We start from the raw sequence: 21,911 nt of genomic DNA, 5'->3' as shown, positions 1-21,911 counted from the left end.
TGGAAGGGTGAGAGAATTCACCAGAGCCAGAGGGGAGAGCAGAGCAGGCAGACTGATGAAGTACACTGCTGAGGGGACCAGTGGGTGTCAGGAGAGGTCTGTGTGCCATGTGGGATCCTTGCCTGGTGGCTGGAGATGGAACCGGTGCTGCAGAGGCTGCAGGCAGCTTCACAACCCAGTGCTCAATCGCTGCGCCATCGGGGAGGCCCTGAAAACCTTTTCTTGCTATAGAAAAGGGGTGAGAAGTATAGAATATCTTTTTTTTTTTTTTTAATAGAGGCATGTTTTATTTATTTGTTTGTTTGTTTGTTTTGTTTATACATGCACTGGGTACAGTCAGAAGCGCGGGAGGGTGAGAGAATTCACCAGAGCCAGAGCGGGGAGCAGAGCAGGCAGAAGGACCGAAGTACACTGCTGAGGGGAGCAGCGGGCGGCAGGAGAGGTCTGCGCGCCATGTGGGACCCTCCTCCAGTGTCCGGGGAGCAGCCGGGGATCAAACCGGCGCCGCAGAGGCCGCGGGCAGCTTCGCAACCCAGCGCTCAACCGCTGCGCCACCGGGGAGGCCCTAGAATATCATTTTGAAGTACTGGGGAAATCACTTTTCTGGATGCCAATTTCCTTATCTGTAAACGTCTACCTTTGTTACAAGGCTTGTTTGGGGGGAAGGCATGTGCACAGGGGTCAACCAAGAAAATGTGTTAAAATTGCTATGAAATTTGAAATTGAAACAAATTTCTTTACAAGTTTTATAAGTGGCAGAGATATAGGAATGATGATTTTTTAAATGGGGAAATAAACATTCCTTGGGTTTGTTGTATATTTCTTTTTCTATTACCTTTTGCAAAACTTTATTATAATAAAGGGGTGAGATTGTTATAGGACAGCCCCAATATTGAACGGGTTGCCTGGCTGTCGGTCCTCACCCGCGCGCTTAAGAGGGACTTATTAATACTCCACTACAGGCATACACAAAAGGTTAATAAAAGGTTTATTTACAAGGAAAAGGAAATAAGGAAAATGTACAACTCAGGGAGAAAATAGGGAAGTAAAGTCTTTAATGCGTCCTACCTGATCCACCGACCTGGAAACCCAAAGTCACTCTCAGAGCTGGCCGGACGCTGCTAGCTGGCGGAGAGCCAAAATGGGGGACCCCTCCAAAGCCCAAGTGTCTGGCTTTATACCAACCTGACTGCTTAACCCCACCCTCAGGTCCCAGCCACCTTCCCTTTGGTGGTGATGGGATTTGGAGTTCCCAGTGTCTTTGGCTTTGGCCTGGGATGGGGGTGGAGTCCACAAAGCCTGTATGGAATTAGCTTTAACCTTTCCCCCTAACAAGATTATGATGGCTTGGGTTAAGAAAATAGCAAAGGGGGCCTCCCCTGGTGGCGCAGGTGGTTGAGTGCAGTGCTGTGAAGCTGTTGGCAGCCTCTGCAGTGCCGATTCCATCCCCGTCGGCCTCGGAGCAACCCAAATGGCGAGCAGACCTCTCCTGTCTTGCCCGCTGCTCCCCTTAGCAGTGTATTTCGTCAGTCTGCCTGTTCTGTTCCCCGCTCTGTCTCTGGTGAATCCTCTCACCCTCCCACGCATCTGGCCTGTACCCTGGTTCTTGTATAAATAAATAAATCTTTAAAAAAAATAGCAGAAAGGATGGACCATGTTAAGGAAGTAGAACCAAATTTGTTTGATGGTTGGATGGGTGGTGTTCCACTCATTAGGAGAGGGGATAAGGTAAAATCAGTTATGCACAAGCTTGTATTTGAGGTTCTTGCAGGACAGGTAGGAGCAGAGTTATAGAAAATAGTTAGAAACTTGTACCTCACACTTAAGGATGAAGTCTGGGTTGGAGAACTATTTCAGTAGATGAGAGAGAGTACCGGGAGAGTGTAGGGTGAGAGAGAGATCTAGGATAGAGCCTGGAGAGCACCAGCATTTGAAGAGGGGACAAAAGGGACTGAGAAAGCGTGAACTAAGTGATAGGAGGAACAGGAGATAATGATGTCCTGTAAGCTGTGGAGACTTGGGGCTTCACAAAGAAAGAGGCAATAGTGTCAGATTTCTCACTCATTTCCTCTCTCTCAAGATGAAAAGACCCATTCATTTCCTCTGTTACAGTGAGGTCAGAGAAAGGTGTGTTATTTTCTTTTCACACATAATGTGCACAGTCAGCTCTGAACACTTCTTTCAAGTCTCTTCCTGTAGCATTGCTAGCCACACTGCAGCTGCTGCTGAGGTCTATAACCCTAGCAGTCCATGCTTCTGACTTCCAGTGGGCTTTAATAATCACTTTCTGTTGTAACTATTGTCAGCATGTGCAACATGGTGATCTTTTACAGCCTTTAATCAGCATAACTCATTTTCTTCTTACGTGTTTATTTTCCAATTTTCCATAGCACTTTCCCTTTCAACCCTGCTTTGATGTGTGAATTTTCTTTCCTGTTTCCCACCTTGAGATGTGTGAATTTTTCCCTTTCCCCTTTTACACATTATTTTTATTAGTTAAGTTACTTCTCTACCTTTTTACTCCTACTCTTGTTCCTCCTACCGCGTCCTTTTGTCACTGGCAATTCCATTGCTGATTTCTATCCCCTCTCCTTTCTCCTTCTCTTTTATGTATTATAGCAGTATCTCATGTATTAAATATGTATTATATGGCAATATCAGTTGGTATTTCTTATTTATCTTTAATATTTGTGTGTTATTTCTAGGACTAGATCATTTTTTTTTTGGAAAGATTTATTTATTTATGCACGCAAGAGCTGGGGTGTATGCCAGAGGTGCCAAGAGGTGAGAGGATTCACCAGAGACAGAGTGGGGAGTAGAACAGGCAGATCTACTGAAATACACTGCTGAAGGGGGCAGCGGGCGAGACAGGAGAGGTCTGCTGAGCCATGTCGGTCACCTCCTTGGCCCAGCTGCAGTCACTGGTAACAGCTTGATAGCGCTGTCTTTAACTCCTGCAATACCAGGGAGGCCCCACCATCATTTCTTAAGAGCAAAGATAGTATCTTCACTTACTGTGAATTTGCCTAGAATCTTATGTATACATATATGCACATATACTATTGATTGAGGTAATTGATAAAGAAAAGGAACTTCCTCAGAGTCCTGGGGATAAGGCATAAACAGAACTCTCAGAGCCTGGACCTGCTGAACAAATGTGAATGTAAACGAAATCAGAGTCTTGTTTTAAGATATCCTCATTGTTTGGGCTTCTATGTCTGTCTAAGTCAAACTATTAAAGACCTCTGGCTATTTCTTTTATCTATGACTGGGGATATTATTTAGGGGTTGCTTGGGAATATTACTTATATGTACCCGAGCAATTTTTTTTTCCAAATTCAAATGAAGTATGCTTCAGATTTAAGGGATTAATCTGAATTAAGATTAATTGATTAATAAGGCTGAATGAAACTGTGACAAAAAGCTTAATTTCCCATTCCTAACTGAATGGCTGGGTTAAGTCACCTACTTTGTGGCTTTGAACAGCTCTCCAGACATCTTGTAAGTTTATAGAGAAAATAAATTGGTCCTATAGTGTGTGTCTTCTTGAATGTACTAAGCAGTGTGCAGTATAAGCAGTATTATAGGTGCTCAAGAAACAAATGAACTCATTAGTACATTCATATTCTATTATATTTATGTAAAAGGGGAACACCTTTTTTGCTTCATTTGTCTTCAACATACGTAGTATGAATTACTTGGCCATAATACTGCATAAATCTAAGAACATTTACCTTATAGTTTAATAGGGAAGCTAAACATAAACTTGAAACTTCTATATATGCTGAGTAGCTGTTGTTTTCCTGAGATTATTTTACTGCTGGAATTCACCTTGTCTCATCTTCTTTGCATTTCCCCCCAAATAACTTTGTTTCTTTTCTTTTTATCCCCCCTCCTCTGGAAGCTGAGTGGTACCAACTGGTGTACTATAGTGTCACTTCCCTCTGACCACCTGTTCCCATTTAACATACATGTTCTCAGAGGCCCTTTTACTTCTGCTTGGACTCTCTATCATGAATCTTTTAAAGAAGACTTGTCTTTTTGTAAGTTTCCTGTATACCGTCCATAGGCGTAAGTTGGAGAGGGAGGGCAGTGTTGTTATTAACAGTAAAACACATCAACTTGTGTATGGGTAGAGATTGCCCTCATTTTTTTTGTGAAACATTAACCATGATTGTATCTCCAAAAGGGAGGCACAGACTAACAAAGACATTTTTCTATGGATACCTTTTTGTTTATTTTGTGGGACCCTTGCCGGTGGCCAGGGATCGAACTGGCGCTGCAGAGGCTGTGGGCAGCCTCGCAACCCAGCGCTCAACCGCTGCACCACCAGGGGAGGCCCTCTATGGATACCTTTTATACATTTCTAGTAGTCTAAAGAATGGCTGTAGAATTCTGAGACATTTTGTTTTTCCCTTATAGGATCCTGGTGAGAAAGTAATCAAGGTTTATCAAAATAGGAGAATTAGTTATTTCTTCCATGTTACTGGTTTCCTTTAAAGGATTTTCTTCTTCCCTTTAGTGAGATTAGTCGACTGGACTTGGGTCTAAGTGTGGAGGTATGGAACAAAGGACTCATCTGGGACACCATGGTGGGGACCGTGTGGATTGCACTGAAGACGATTCGTCAGTCGGATGAGGTCAGTCAGTGCATTGCCCATTTGGAAGTGTGGTTCTACCTTTTCTTCTCCCCATCCTAGTTCCACTTTAGCTAATATTCATCCATGCGTATCAGTTTGTTCTGCGTCCTTTCTAGTTAGACGGTATGTAACCAGTCTATTCTTAGCCTCCTTCAGAGGTTCAGGAGACATTATTTAAGTGTTGTTTTCTCTTATCAGGTAGGTAGCCTTCTCTGAATTGTGAGTATGTGGGAGAGAAAGTGAGAGAGTTCGAATATGGATATGAATATGAGTGAGAGAGTTCGAATATGGATATGAATATGAGTGAGAGAGATCTAGATAGATGCCTAGATAGAGAGCTAGGATACTTATGGTTTCTACATTTTCCCTCTAAGACACTATCCTGGGAGGAATCCTGTCAAACTTCCTGAACCAGCTGGCTGATCCTCTTCTCCGTTTTGTTTCGAGTCACCAGTCCACAGAGAATTGATTTCATTCCTTCCACATGTAATCCTAACAGGGTTTTAGGGATCACCAGTCTTGGTGATTGCTGTTCATGCTGTTTCTGCATATTATTTTCAAAACTGAACTCCCAGTCCATTTTCCTGATTAGACTGTAATTCAGAGAGCATCATTTCCCCTTAGATACTCACTTTGAACCTGGACAGAAGCTATTTATTATATTCCTACTGGCTTTAACATGGGCTGTGACTTTTCTTTGGGAGTAGGAATGGTGATGGTGTTCCTCTCTTTTCTAAATTTCTCTTAGCTCTGGCTAAGTCTTTATTGCTCCAAGCAAATGGGCTGTTCACTTTCAGTGTAGCCCTAAGCTAATGTTAGTAGTTCTTTACTGATTAGAAGTAGTGACACATATCATTAAGTGACACCGTTGTTAAGAGTTGGGCAAATTAAATATTGATCCATGGAGATGCTAGGTTTTTGAGTTTGGTAATCTGGAAAAGCTATTTTCAGAGACCCTGCAGTGACCGAATACAATAAAATCTGCTCTCCATTAAAGAGGGAAGACAGAAGCTACATGCAATAGTGGCAGTGAGTGACAGTGACGTGTTTGTCTTATCAGGACATGAGTGGCCCTCAGCAGCTCTCTAAGAAGGAACTTTAGAGAAGAACATGTGATTCCTAAGCCAAAAGTGGTGCTATGAAAGAGTCAAGTTTAATCTTAGATCTCTGTTTTCTAGGAAGGGCCCGGGGAGTGGTCCACCTTGGAGGCAGAGACATTAATGAAAGATGATGAGATCTATGGAACTAAAAACCCAACTCCCCATAAAATTTTGCTTGATACAAGATTTGAGTTGCCTTTTGGTGAGTCTATTTGATTAGATTTTAAAAACTAATACTTTTTACCATATTGTTTAAAATTTGTTTGCTGGTTGTTTCATTAATGTATTGTTTTTCTTCTCAGCTACCTTCTTTGAGGACATTGTCTTCTACTCTGTTCCCTATAAAACCTAGCCAGGGGTGGTACAGAGTAGACTCTAGAATACTGCTCATTAAAATATCCATACTCGAAGTATTGTCTCCAAGTCATTTAGTTTTTATTTTTTTAAATTTAAAAAATTTTTTTTTTATAATAAATTTTATTTTTATATTCCCCATACAATTGCAACCCCCCCATTCTGACCCCAATCCCTCCCCTCCCACCCCCCACCCCCCAAAAAGTGTCTCTGGTTTATATTTTTTTGTTGATTTTGATTTTCACTTTCTTATTCATTTTCCTGGTCCCTTATTTTCCTGGTCCCTTATTTAAGTTTTCTAGATTCCTGCTATGAGTGAGACCATCCAGTATTTTTCTTTTTCTTTTTGGCTTATTTCGCTGAGCATGATCCCTTCCAGCGCCATCCATGTTGCTGCAAATTGCATGTGTTTATCTTTTTTGAATGCTGAGTAATATTCCATGGTATATATGTACCACATCTTCTTGATCCAGTCATCTGTTTTTGGGCATTTGGGCTGTTTCCAAAGCTTAGCTATTGTAAATAGTGCTGCTATAAACATAGGGGTGCAGGTGTTCTTTGGAACTGATGTTTCTGTGTCCTTTGGGTAAATACCTAGGAGTGGAATTGCTGGATCATATGGAAGCTCTATGTTTAGTAGGTCCAGAAATCTCCACACGGATCTCCATAGTCAAGTCATTTAGTTTTTTTAAGGTTATTTATTATGACTTAGGAAATATCTGCTTACTAGAGACCATCAATGATTCTTTTGAAAATATTTTAACTTATTTTATGAAGTGAGTATATACTTGTGATTAGTGATTTTAACATTGAAGTAGCACTAATAAATAGAAAAATAATTTAAAAGTTAACTTTTAAAAATCATACAAAAATACACGCTCAGGCCTCCCTGGTGGCGTAAGGGGTTAAGCATCACCCTATGAAGCAATCCACAGCCTCTGCAGCACGAGTTCCATCCCCGGCAGGCCGGGGAGAAATCCACATGGCAAGGCAGTCCTCTCCTGTTTCGCCTGCTGCTCCCCTCAGCAGTGTGTTTCAGTCAGTCTGCCTGTTCTGTTCTCTACTCTGTCTCTGATGGATCCTCTCAGCCCCTGCATCTCTGGCCTATACCCCAGCTCTTGTATGCATAAAAATAAATAAATCTTAAAAAAATACATACTCATAATAAAATTTCAAATAATATGGAAAAATATATGGATTAAAAGTTAAAAGTTTCTCTAACTGTTCTTTAGTCTCCTTTGCATTGCTCAGAAGTAGAGCACTGTCAGCTTACTTGTGTCTTGGTTTAGAAATTCATTTTTTAGATAATAACAGTACAAAACACAACAAATGAAAACAGACAATTATAAATCAGAGACATACTACAGGGGAGGAGGTGGGAGAGGGATCAGAGGGAGGGAGGGAGGAGCACAGGGGACTGAGGTGATGGTGCACCGGTGCATGATGAAGGAAACTCTATGGGGACTACACCTGAGGGGGTGGGGGTAAGCAAATATTGTTTAAAAATGAACAATGATGTAAAAAAAAAATAATAAAAAAAGATTTATTTTTTAGAAATTTATTTTGACACAATTTGGAGCATACTACTTTAAGCATATTGTTGTGGATATCATTCCCTGTTATACTTTAAGGTTTATCTTGCTAACCTGAACAACTGCTTATGCCATAAAATAAGCAGTCCATTAACTTGTAGTTTCTAGTTTTGTTTTGATATTAAATACTGCTGAACGAACAGCTTTGTATATCTGTGCTGATTTATGAATCTAGGATGAATTTCTTAAGGTAGAATTTAAGAAGTGGGTTAAGGGCATGCACATCATAATTTTTTGTTGTACCACCAAGTTATTTGTAAAAGTGCTTGTACTGAGGGTGATGGGTGCTTTGGTGGTGGGAGAATGATGATGGCCGCACCTCGGGGAAAATCCTATATTGTGAAAAAATTAACAAGGATGTAAAATAGTGGTACTTCATTAATGAATAAATTTTCTTTAAAAAAAAAAAAACAAACAAAATGATTGTACCAATTCATACTCTTACCAACTAAGTCTGAGGTTTCTTTTCTGTATATCTTTGTCAACATTCTTTATTTCCCAACTGTTACCCTTTTTCTGTTGAATTTGTTTAAATGGTATCTTGTTTCAGTTTAATTTAGTTTTGAATGTTAACAGTATTAATATTCACAATATACTATTTTTATTGTTGTGTTATGATTTCAGTCTGTTTATATCTTGGACCTTATGGTGATTAAAACAAAAATGGCATGATTTCCATTTAGCACAGAAATAACAACTCAGCACAACTGTTCCTTCAGAGAAATAGAAAGGAAGAGTTCTTATATGTCGATAGACCAAATTTCAGGTGAAGAGAAAGGCAATTGGAGTTCTTTCTTTTTTTTATTTATTTATACAAGAACTGGGGTACAGGCCAGATGTGCAGGAGGGTGAGAGGATTCACCAGAGACAGTGCAGGGAGCAGAACAGGCAGACTGACTGAAATACACTGCTGAGGGGAGCAGCGGGCGAGCCAGGAGTGGTCTGCTTCACCATGTGGGATTCTCGCTGGCTGGCCGGGATCAAACCTGCGCTGCAGAGGTTGTGGACAGCTTCACAGTGCAGCGCTTAACCGCCTGCACCACCAGCGAGGCCCTGGAATTCTTGCTTATAACTTAGTTCCTTGTATGTTTAGTGTATTTTTAGTTCATAGCTCTATTAGTGTGGAGTGGTTTTCATCTTGTCAAATTGGGAGGAGAAAGAGTAGGAATGGGTCTTGGATTAAAAACCACAGAAATTGGCTGTTTTTAAAGTTTTAGTACATTTTCTTGAGTAAATGTTTCTTCATTTATTATCTGCTTTTAGGGCCATTTTCAGAGAGGTGGGTTTGTAGGGGATGGGGTTGAGTGGGCAAAATGGTTGAAGGCAGTCAAATGTCCAGTTGTAATTAAGTCCTAGGGATGTAGTGATAGCGTTATGAGTAATTAGTAATAATGTAATATATATTTGAATGTTGCTAAGAGAATAGATAAATCTTAAAAGGTTTTTGTATAGTGATAGTTGTTAACTAGGCTTATTATGGTGATCATTTGCAGTATATACAGATATCAAATCAGGTTATTCTCCTGAGATTAATATTAAGGTCAAGTATCGCAAAACAAATTATATGCCATCATTTAAAAAAAAGTTTTAATAACTTTTAAGATTTATTTATTCATGCATACAAGAACTAGGGTACAGGCCAGAGATGCAGGGGGCATGGGAGGATTCACCAGAGACAGAGCAGGGGACAGAACAGGCAGACCGACTGAAATACACTGCTGAGGGGAGCAGTGGGCGAGACAGGAGAGGTCTGCTGCACCATGTGGTTTCTCCCTGGCCAGCCGGGGATCAAACTCATGCTGCAGAGGCTGTGGATTGCTTCATAGTGCGGTGTTTAACCCCTTGCGCCACCAGGGAGGCCCCTAAAAAATAGTTTATAATTTTTTTATTTTATTGAAATTATAAAATACAGGTATACAAAAAGGAAATAAAATTTCTTTTTTTTTCTGGTTACAGAAACCTTTATTTTTATTTTAAAAATATATTTATTTATATATATGTGTGTGCATTTTATATTGTTATTCATTTTTGTGCAATGTTTGATTTCTCCTCTCAGGTGTAGTCCCTGTAAAATTCCCACCACCAGATCATCCGTGAACTGTTGCCATAGTCTCTTGTGTTCTTCCTTCCTCTGTTTTGATTCCCCTTTCTTCCCCTCCACTGCTGTATGTCTCCAATTTATAGTTTGCCTGCTAGTTTTGTCTTCTTTTTTTAGGAAATAAAAATTCCTTAACAATACCAACTGGAGATAATTGTTTTTTTTTACATGTTGACATGTTTCTTTTTTTCCTACATAAATGTAGTTTTGCCTTAAAATGACACTATATTTTACTTTTGGATCCTGTTTTATCCATTAATTTTAGTTATAGTATAAATTTCATATAAAATATTTATACTATTTATATAAAATATTTCTCTATACTATTTTTAGTAACTGATTTCATATTATTGTATGAATGTAAAATAATTAAAATAAATTTGTTGACCAATTACTATGTGCCAGTGGGTATATCAGCTAAGCATTTCTATATGCTATTTAATCCTCACTTCAGTCATAGGAGGTAGACCTACCTATTTCCATTCTAGAGATAAGGGAATTGAGGCATAGAGTATTTAAATCTTTTGCCCCAAAGTCACATAGCTAGTAAGTGGTAAAGCCAGGATTTAAACTTTGATGATATATTTAAACTGTAATATGTTTACCATACCTCTAGTTGGGTATTTTTATTTTTTAAAGATTTATTTATTTATTTATACAAGCACTGGGTACAGTCAGAATCACGGGAGGGTGAGAGAATTCACCAGAGTGAGAGCAGAGAGCAGAGCAGGCAGACTGACGAAGTACACTGCTGAGGGGAGCAGCAGGCACGGCAGAAGAGGTCTGAGCGCCATGTGGGACCCTCACCCAGTGGCCAGGGATTGAACCAGCACTGCAGAGGCTGCGGGCAGCTTCGCAACCCAGCGCTAACCGCTGTGCCACCCAGGAGGCCCTCTAGTTGGGTATTTTCACTGTTCACAGCTTGAACTATTATAAATAGTATTGCATTTAGAAATTATATGGAACCATAAAAGGCCTTGAATATCAAAAATAAATAATCCTGAGAAAAGAGAAACAGTTATCACATGACCTGACTTTAACCTATACAATACAACAACAGTATTTATAACAATATAGTATTGGAATAAAAATAGACACACAGATCAATGGAACAGAATGGAAGGCCCAGAAATAAATCTATGTATATGTCAATACTTAAGCCATAACCATACAATGGGATTTTCTCTGACAAAGGAGATTTTCTCTAACAGATGGTGCTGAGAAAATTGGACGGCCATATGTGAAAGAATGAAGTTGGAGCACTCTCATGTAAAAAAAAAATTATAAATGAAGTAAAGACTACAACAATAAGTTATATAGAAGAGAATATTAATGATGTATTTTTCATGACATCAGTGGTAAAGATGTTTTTGGAGACTCAATCCTCATGGTTGTGGAAATAAAAGCAAAAATTAAAAAATGGGATTACTTCATATTAAAAAGCTTTTATTTTTTTAATGTGGTGCTAGCATTACTTTTATTTTTAAAGATTTATTTATTTATGCATGCAAGAACTGGGGTACCAGCCAGGTGTGGGGGGTGAGAGGATTCACCAGAGACAGAGTGGGGAGCAGAACAGGCGGGTCTGTTGAAATACACTGCTGAGGGGAGCAGTGGGCAAGTCAGGAGAGGTCTGCTGTACCATGTGGGTAGCTCCCTGGCCAGGAATCAAAGTGCTGCAGTGGCTGTGAATAGCTCTTAGGTTGCTTCTTAACCCCTTGCGCCACCGGGGAGGCCCTAAAAAGCTTTTATACAGCAAAAGAAAATAGAAGTAGTTAAAAAGACATCTTACTGAATGGGAGAAAATATTCACACTTATATAAGTGACAAAATTATATCCAAGATATGAAAAAAGCTTAATTGAACAATTAAAAGAAGACTCAGTGAACAGCAAATCTGAAGAAACAATGCATTCACAAAAGAGGATATCTAGAAGACGAATAGATACATGGAAAAAAATTCATAAGTTTTAATTATGGAAATGCAGGTCAAAACCATGAGATATCATCTTAAAAAGACTTCCAGCAAATGCTGGAGAGGATGTGGAAAAGAGGTATGTTATTACACTGTTGGTGGGAATGTAAGCTGCTGTAGCCATTTTGGAAAGTGATATGGATTTATCTTAAAAAACTAAAAATGGGGCTTCCCTGGTGGTGCAAGGGGTTAAGCACTGCACTATGAAGCAATTTACAGACAGCACGAGTTTGATCCCTGGCCAGTCAGGGAGCAACCCACATGGCAAAGCTGACCTCTCCTGTTTCGCTCGCTGTTCCCCTCAGCAGTGTATTTCAGTCAGTCTGCCTGTTCTGTTCCCCACTGTCTTTGGTGAATCCTCTCACCGCACCCCCCCACCCCTGCATCTCTGGCCTTTACCTCAGCTCTTATATGCATAAATAAATCTTAAAAAAAAAATCCTGAAAATGGAAATACCACAGGACCCAGCAATCTCATTCTTGGGCATCTAGATGAAGAACATGAAACCATCAACTCAAAACATATGTTTATTGCAGCATTATTTACAATGGCTAGGAAATGGAAATAACCAAAGTGCCCCCTGATAGAGGATTGTATTAAGACGTGATATAGTCACACAATGAAATACATGTAAACTACAGTAGTTGTAAAGAATGAGGTAGTTTTATTTTGGTAGGGATAAAACTATGCAAAGGAATGTGTATTTATTTAATGCAAGCTATCTAGGGGCCCTCCCTGGTGGCGCAGGTGGTTGAGTACAGCGCTGTGAAGCTGTCCGCAGCCTCTGCAGCGCGGGTTTGATCTTGGCCAGTCTGGGAGATTCCCACATGGCACGGCAGACCTCTCCTGTCTCGCCCTCTGCTCCCCCTCAGCAGTGTATTTCGATCAGTCTGCCTTTTCTGTTCCCCACTGTCTCTGGTGAATCCTCTCACCCTCCCGCATATCTGGCCTGTACCCCGTTTCTTGTATGCATGAATAAATAAATCTGAAAACAAATTCCAATAGTAAAAATATTTACAGTGAGTTATCTATAGATAGACTTCTTCCTGTAAAACTATTTTACCAAAAAAAAAAAAAGTCATTTGCTACTAGAGAAGGAAATTTGTGTTAAAAGACTTACTTTTGTATCATATGCATATATTACCTATTTGAGTTTGGGTATTGGGGGTCCTTTGAGGATTCTATATGAATTTTAGGATGGGGTTTTCTGTTCCTGCAAAAAATGTCACTGAAATTTTGGTAGGGATTATATTGAATCTGTAGAGCATTTTGGGTTGTGTTGCTAATCTTAATATTCAATCTTCCAATCCAATTGGGGAATAATAGTACCTTATTTTGGTTTTTGTGAAGATTCAAGATATTGTTCATGGCAAGAACCAAGCCACCAGTAAAATCAATACTATCCTTCTAACTTTGATCATTTGATTGAAAAAGTATTACTGACCCATAGTTAAATTATTACCCCTATAATGTGGTTTCTTTTTTATGGTAGATATACCAGAGGAGGAAGCCAGATACTGGACCTACAAATTGGAGCAAATCAATGCCTTGGAAACTGACAATGAGGTAGGAACTGTCTTATTTGTAACATAGAAAGACAGGGAATCTCTTAATAGTTTGTCATGGAAGGAAACCTGGAGCATGGTGAAGAATGACAGAACTTAAAGTACATTAAAGAAAATGAGCATCTGAAAGATTTTCTGAAATTCATAGGAAGGCTCTTAATCCCATTTTTCTTAAGTAGAGAAAGGGAGGGAGGATGGATCAGAAAAAAGGTTCATAAAACAAAGAAAAGAGTTATGTTGAAGAAATTCTCAATACTGTCAAATGTTATGGGTAATGAGATAGAGCTATTGGATTTGTCACTTAATCAGCATCCAGGAAAACGAAAAGCCTAGTTTCATTAGTAGATTAGTTTCCTAAGGCTGCCTAGCAAAGTACCATAGAAGAGGTGACTTAGCACAACAGGGATTTATTCTCTCAGTGCTGGACACTAGAATGAATTCTGAAATCAACGTCAGAACTGGCAGGGTCAGTTCTTTCTGGAGGCTCTGAGGAAGAAACTGTCCCATGCCTCTCTTCTGCTACTGATGATTCCCAGCAGTCCGTGCCATTCTTGGCCTTGCAGACAAGGCATTCTTATCTCTGCCTCTGTTAACACATGCCTTTGTGTGTGTGTCTTCACAGTGTATTCTCTTTGTGTGTTTGTGTCTAAATTTTCATTCACCTTTTAAGGACACCAGTTGTTGGGTTAACTCTATAGAAACCTCTGTACAGCCCTTATTTCCAAGTAAGGTCACATTTCACAGGTACTGGGGACTTCAACATATTTTTTTGAGGGACACAATTCTGCTCACAATGAGTTAAATCAAAAATGAAGAAATTGAATATTGGGCAAGAACAGTGTACACTTGTTAGGGTTTTCCATTATCTGAATCTTTAGCAGGTTTTCTGTTACTACACTGCATAATTCTTCTCATGCCCAAGATAGTACACTAACTTTTCTTTGTTGAAAGCTCCAATCTTTCTTTTCTTGATAACTGCCCAAAACCTACTTTTTCCTTGCATCTACTTTGTGTTTTTTGTTTTCCTGAAGCCTGGATACAGAGTAATATATAGTCTTTCAAACTCCTGTTTTCTAAGTAAAGAAACATATTGTACTTTTCATTTTATTAGCTTTACTGGGTATTACTATGCAGAATCAGATGAAGGGATTAAAACAATAAAAACCAAATGTAACTTTTTAAAACTCTGAGCTATCTGTGTAAGTCCTAAAATTGTGGTTCTTTGCTATGAGATTTTTGCTTTCTATTCTAGGATATGGAGCTAAGTTTATTTCTTTCATCCCCCACTTTTTAGGAACAACTTTATTGAAATATAGTTCATTTACCATACTGTTCACACATTTAAAATGTACAGTTTAGCGATTTTTAATATTTTCACAATTATACATCCATGACCACAGTTAATTTTAGAACATTTTCAATATCCCATTAAAAAAGCCCTGCAACTGGGCATCCCTTGGTGGTGCAGGCAGTTGAGCTCAGCGCTGTGAAGCTGTCCGCAGCCTCTGCAGCATCAATTCGATGCCAGCCGGCTGGCGAGGGTCCCACATGGCGCAGCAGACCTCTCCTGTCTCGCCCTCTGCTCCCCTCAGCAGTGTATTTTGTCAGTCTGCCTGTTCTGTTCCCCGCTCTGTCTCTGGTGAGTCCTCACACCCTCTCGCGCATCTGGCCAGTATCCTGGTTCTTGTATGCATGAATAATTAAATCTTTAAAAAAACCCCAAAACCCTGCAACTTAGCCATCACACTCGAATCTCTTCAGCCCTAGGCAACCACTAAACTACTTTTTATCCCCACACATTTGCTTACTACATTTTATGTAAATGAAATTATAGAATCCATGGTCCTTTATAACTATTTTCTTTCATTTAACGTAATAGTTTCAGAGTTTTTTCTCATGTGATAATATGTATCAGTACTTCATTTTTTTTATTGATGAATAATAATCCATTGTATGGTTATATTACATTTTATTTATCCATCAATGGATGGATAGTTGGGTTGTTTTCATTTTTCAGCTCTTCTAAATAATGGTGTATGAACATACATGTATAAATTTTTGTTTGGACCTATATTTTCAGTTTTCTCAGACACATTCCTGGGACTAGAACTGCTGGATCAGATGGTAGCTCTATTTAGTGGTTTGAGAAACAGCCAGACTCTTTTCCAAAGTGGCTGTGCCATTTTACATTCTTACCAGCAATGTATAAAACTTCCAATTTCCCCACATCCTTGCCATTTCTTGTTATCTTTTTGATTATAGCTTTCCTAGTGAGTATGAAGTGAAATGTTATTGTGACTGCTGCTTCACATTTTTTTATTATCAAAATTTTTGAACATGCAAAATATATACATACAATTATTTTCTTTCTTTTGGGGGGAGTAATTTAAAATCAATCCCAGATACTGTCTTGTCTTACCCATAAGTACATCAGTGTACATATTTAACAGGTAATACTTAAAAAATTTAACAATGCTGTTAACACAGTGAACTTACCAGATAATTTACTAAGCACTGTTGTAGGTGCTTGGTACACTTAGGTGAAGATCCCTGTCCTCATGGTTCAGAGAAGAGATAGACAATAAGCAGGGCCTCTCTGGTGGTGCAAGGAAGGGGTTAGGCACCACACTGTGAAGCAATCTGCAGCCTCTGTAGCACGAGTTCGATCCCCAGCCGGCCAGGGAGAAACCCACATGATGCAGCAGACCTCTCCTGACTCTCCTGCCATTCCACTCAGCCGTGTATTTCAGACAGCCTGCCTGTTCTGTTCCCCACTCTGTCTCTGGTTGATCCTCTCACCCCCCGCATCTCTGGACTGTACCCCAGTTCTTGTATGCATAAATAAATCTTTAAAAAAAAGATAGACAATAAGCAGAAAACACAACAAATATAGTATTAGAACATGAAAAGTGTTGTCTGGGGGAAAACTACTTTCTCATGCAGGTTTTATACTCTTCTTAGATTTATTTCCAACTCTTATGAATGGTATATATAAAAATTACATTTTCCAATAGGTCATGGCTGTCATAAGGCAGTGCTTTGCTGCTCATTTTTAAACTTTGATCTTATGCAGAAACTCTCAATAGTTCTAATTTAGAGATTCTTAGATATTTCCATGTAACCTAGTTTTGCATCTTTGAATGATAGTTTTTTTAATCTCTTTCCATCCTTATGTTTTTTTAAGTGTTTGAATTTTTTATACATATATTTTTATTAACAGACTACTTTTAGAGTAGCTATGGTTTTGCAGAAATATTGAGGAGATAGTAGATAGCAGGGAGTTTCTATTGATATATAACTGCTTTCCTGTCTCCTGATAGTTTCTCCTGTTATTAACACCTTAAATATATGGTACATAAATAATGTTAAATTGGCTTTTAACATTACTAAATTATATTTAATATTTATTAAGTGTAAGGTACATTCGTTACAAGTAATGAACCAATATTGATGTCTTACTAACTTTGAGGTTAATGTTTTTTATTATAATAATTTCATTACTTTATCAACGAAAAAGTAGAAGTCCATAGTTTTCCAGATTTTCTTAGTTTTCGTTTTTACCTTATGCCTTTTTTTCTGTTTCAGGATTTCATCCAGAAGTGTGTTAAATTTAGTTGTCATGTGTTCTTAGGCTTCTCGGGCTTGAAATTTTCTTAGACTTTGCTTGTTTTATTTTTTCCAAAAATTTTTTTTTTAAGATTTACTTATTGATGCATACAAGAACTGGGGTACAGGCCAGAGGTGTCGGGGGGGGGGTTGGTGAGAGGATTCACCAGAGACAGAGTGGGGAACAGAACAGGCAGATTGACTGAAATACACTGCTGAGGGGAGTAGCTGCGAGTCAGGAGAGGTCTGCTGCGCTGTGTGGGTAGCTCCCTGGCTGGGCATCAAACTCGTGCTACAGTGGCTGCCAGTAGCTTCATAGGTTGTGTCTTAACCCCTTGCGCCATCAAGGAGGCCCTTTTTTCCAAATTTATTGAGGTAGATACCTAGGAGTAGAATTGGTGGGTCATATGGTAGCTCTATTTTTAATATTTTGAGGACCCTTCATGCTAATTTCCAAAGAGGCTGAATTAGTCTACATTCCTATCAACAGCATGCAAAGGTTCCTTCCGCCCCCACATCCTCACCAACACTTGTTTTGGTCTTTTTGATGTGGGCCATGCTCAAGGGTGTATGATGTTGTCTCATTATGGTTTTGGTTTGCATTTCCCTGATTATGAGTGATAAGTGATGACGAGCAGTTTTTCATGTGGCTGTTGACCATCTGTATGTCTAACCCCCTGCTGAAAAGTCTGTGTGTGTGGGGGGGCCTCCCCAGTGGTACAGCGGGTTGAGCGCAGCCCTGTGAAGCTGTCCTCAGCCTCAGTAGCACTGGTTCGATTCCCGGCCCGCCAGGGAGAATCCCACATGGCCTGGCAGACGTCTCCTGTCTGGCTCGCTGCTCCCCTCAGCAGTGTATTTCAGTCAGTCTGCCTGTTCTGTTCCCTGCTCTGTCTCTGGTGAATTCTCTCTGGTGAATTCTCCCGTGCCTCTGGCCTGTACCCAAGAGCTTGTATAAATAAATAAAAAAACAGAAAAAGTCTACGTGTATGATGTAATTGTTAGTGTTGAATTTTCCTTTAAAATGGTGCTAGACAGGTGCCTATGCTTGCAGCTTCTTTGTGAGCACAGGCCAGAGGTTGCACACAGACAAGAGAGGGAGTGGCGGGCATTCCCCCCTAATTCTGCTAAGCCAGCAGTTTAGAAGCTTCCTGCTGAAAAGTCTGTATACCATGCCCCATGGCAGCCCTGAACAAGCCACTAAGTAGACAAAGTTCACTGTGGTCTCCTGAGGGCTCCCTGAAAGTGTAGGCTGGAGGTTGTGTTTTCCTTGGCTCGCCAGGGTACAGACACTCCGGAGAGCTCAGAGACCACACAGGGGTTTACCATATCTGTCTGTTGCTGAACCTAGTGTCTGGTCATCTGGGTACCTTTTGTTGAACTGTTGAACAGGCTATGATTTCATAATGAATTACACGTTCTTACACTTTCTTCTTCCCAGGCTAGTGGAAAACTTGAGGGATTGCTGGGAAAGTGCCAATAACCCTCCTAGTGAACTGGCACTTTTCCTAACTTACTGTTCTCAATCTTCCCTTCCCTTTCTGCTGGTTTCTGGCTCTCTCCTTGCTGAGACATTGGTTCTCACTTCTCAGCTCTGTTCTAGATAAGGCTGCCCACTCTGGGTGCTTACCCTCAGTGTCCCTGAAGGGAGCGATGACTTCAGGAGCCTGTCTGTCCACCACCTTCTCCTCTGCCTCTACTCTGCTTGTTTTAAGAAAAATTAATTGTGTAAAGCATCCAGTATAGTTTTTAGTAGTTGGAGCAAAGTAGGGAGTTTTTCCTGACTTTGAGGGAAATTATTCCCAAGTTGTAAGATACGGTATTTACTATGTATTTTGATAGGCACCCTTTATCATGTTAAGAAAATTTTATTTTCTTCCAGCTTTAGTCATGAAAACTAAGGGACTTTATGAAGGCACTTTATGCATCTATGAAATCACATAGTTTTTCTCCTTTAGTCTGCTTATTTGTTTTTTCTAAAGATTTATTTATTTATTTATACAAGTACTGGGTACAGTCAGAAGTGCGGGAGGGTGAGAGAATTTACCAGAGCCAGAGTGGGGAACAGAAAAGGCAGGTTGATGAAGTACACTGCTGAGGGGAGCAGCCGGTGCAGCAGGAGAAGTCTGCGCGCCATGTGGGACCCTCGCAGTTGGCCGGGGATTGAACCAGCGCTGCAGAGGCTGTGGGCAGCTTCGCAGCCAGCACTCAACCACTGTGCCACCGGGGAGGCCCCAGTCTGCTTATTGTAGTGAATTACATGAATAGATTTTCATATATTGAACTATCTTTGCATTTGAAGCCTACAAAGTCATGATATATGACCATTTGTATGCCAACATACATACTCATGCACACACATGCTTACATATTCACATAGAAATGTTTATGATGGATATATCATATAAATATGGTATTGACTTGAAAATCTATTTAGGATTTATTGATAAGTAAGATTTATAATTTCATAAGTGAGATTTACCTGTAATTTCCCTTAGACACTTTCTATTTTTTTTAAATACATAGATGTTACAGATTTTTCCTTTAGCTCTCTTAATAGTACTATTTAGGCTATACTTGGACTTTAGCTTTTAGCTTTGGGCCTAGAAGAGATTCATCAAATATGACTTCTTAAAATACCTACTATCATCTCGTAAGCCTAAAACCTAAAGTTTTAGGATTTCTTCACTTTTTTTTTTTTAATTTATTTATTTATGCATACAAGAACTGGGGTATAGGCCAGAGATGCAGGGGGTGAGAGGATTCACCAGAGACAGAGTGGGGAACAGAACAGGCAGACTGACTGAAATACACTGCTGAGGGGAGCAGTGGGCAAGACAGGCGAGGTCTGCTGCACCATGTGGGGATCGAACTTGTGCTGCAGAGGCTGTGGACAACCTCATAGTGCTGCGCTTTACCCCTTGCGCCACCAAGGAGACCCAGGATTTCTTCGCTGTTATGCCTGTGTATTGTCTACATAAGTCATCAATAATTACAATGGTTATTATGTATAACAAAATCCCTTTGTTACTTTGGAGTGGGTTGCTTCATATTCAAGAAGTTCTAATTTTTTTTTTTTTAAGAAATAGGCAATACTTTTTTTTTTTTTTTTAAAGATTTATTTACAAGAACTGGAGTATAGGCCAGATGTGCGGGAGGGGGAGGGTGAGAGGATTCACCAGAGACAGAGCTGGGAATAGAACAGGCAGACTGATGAAATACACTGCTGAGGGGAGCAGCGGGCGAGACAGGAAAGGTTTGCTCACCATGTGGGTTGCTCCGAGGCCGGCAGGGATTGAACTGGCGCTGCAGAGGCTGCGGACAGCCTCACAGCGCTGCGCTCAACTGCCTGCGCCACCAGGGAGGTCCCTAAATGTTTTTTTTATCATTGGCATTTTTGTTAATACTGTTACATTGTTTAAATTGTGCTTGACTTCTGATGAGCCTCTATTGGAAATAGAAATAGCATTATCTACCTCTGATATTTGTATCAGCTTATTGCTTGTAAGGTACTTTACATATTTAACAGTCCTATATAAGCCAAATCAACTTTTGTTGAATTATTGTAACATGAGTCTAGTTACCCTCTTATTCCTTATAGTTCATCTCATATAACAGCTAGAGCAATTTTTTGATGTCTAATTAAGTTATGTTCCTCTTACATTTAAATGCTAAATGATTTCAGGTCTTATGTCTAGTTCTCGTATCCATTTTGGGTTGATTTTTGTGCACGGTGAGAGGGAGTGGTCTAGTTTCATTTTTTTGCATGTGGTGGTCCAGTTTTCCCAGCACCATTTATTGAACAAACTGTCTGTGTTCCATTGCATAGTCTTTGCTCCTTTGTCAAAGATCAGTTGTCCATATAAATGTGGTTTTATTTCTGGGCTCTCTGTTCTGTTCCATTGGTCTGTGTGTCTGTTTTTGTTCCAATACCAAACTGTTTTAATTATTATGGCTTTGTAATATAACTTGAAGTTAGGAAGTGTGATACCTCTTTTTTTCTTTGTTTTCATCAGTAGGGCTTTGGCTATTCATGGTTTTTTGTGGTTCCATATGAATTTCATCAGTATTTGTTCTATTTCTTTGAAGAATGTCATTGAGATTTTTATTGGAATAGCGCTGAATCTGTATATTGCTTTTGGTAGGATGGCCATTTTAATAATATTAATTCTTCCAATCCATGAGCAGGAGATGTCTTCCATTTCTTTGTGTCTTCTTTTATTTCTTTTAACATGTTTTATAATTTTCTTTGTATAGGTCTTTCACTTCTTTTGTTAGGTTTATTCCCACGTATTTGATTTTTTTTGTTTCAATTATAAAAAAGATGGTTTTCTTGATTTCTTCTTCTTAGGATGATTGTGTATAGGAAGGATACTGATTTTTGTGTGTTGATTTTGTATTCTGCTACTTTACTGAACTGGTTGATTAAAATACAGGTAAAACACTATAAGACATACATCGCAATTACATATTTAAAGACTTATCACCCAGAGCAAAGAAAGTAAAGGAAAAGATAAACACCTGGGATTACATCAAACTGAAAAGCTTCTGTGCAGCAAAGGAGACATTAACCAAAACAGAGAGACACCCCACTGACTGGGAAAAAATCTTTGCACACCAGTCAACTGATAAGGGACTGATCACAAAGATATATAAAGAACTCACACGACTCAACAAAAACAAAATAAACAATCCAGTCAAGAAATGGGCAGAAGAACTTAAAAGACATTTTTCCAAAGAGGAAATGCAAATGGCCAACAGGCATATGAAAAAATGTTCAACATCCCTTATAATCAGGGAAATGCAAACTAAAACCACATTGAGATACCACCTTACACCATTAAGAATGGCACATATCAAAAAAAACAAGCAACAACAAATGTTGGTGAGGATGTGGTGAAAAGGAACTCTCCTACATTGCTGGTGGGAGTGCAGACTGGTCCAACCACTATGGAAAGCTGTCTGGAGGTTCCTCAGTCTACTAA

At 39.5% G+C, this 21,911-nt stretch overlaps 1 protein-coding gene across 1 annotated transcript in view; it reads left to right on the top strand.

Moving 5' to 3' along the window:
- Positions 1-21,911, top strand: part of LOC311172832 (protein unc-13 homolog B-like) — a gene marked incomplete at its 5' end in the record, with an annotated part of 105,156 nt that overhangs the window by 32,280 nt on the left and 50,965 nt on the right. The window contains 3 exons of the mRNA XM_084236359.1: positions 4,523-4,640; positions 5,819-5,942; positions 13,251-13,324. Of these exons, the coding sequence (XP_084092485.1) occupies positions 4,523-4,640; positions 5,819-5,942; positions 13,251-13,324 (316 nt within the window). The remainder of the gene's footprint in view (positions 1-4,522; positions 4,641-5,818; positions 5,943-13,250; positions 13,325-21,911) is intronic.

This window comes from Talpa europaea (genome assembly GCF_964194135.1).
Source record: "Talpa europaea genome assembly, chromosome: 7".
NCBI lineage: Eukaryota > Metazoa > Chordata > Mammalia > Eulipotyphla > Talpidae > Talpa > Talpa europaea.
Note: the sequence above shows the minus strand (reverse complement) of the source record. Positions and strands in the feature narration are given on the sequence as shown.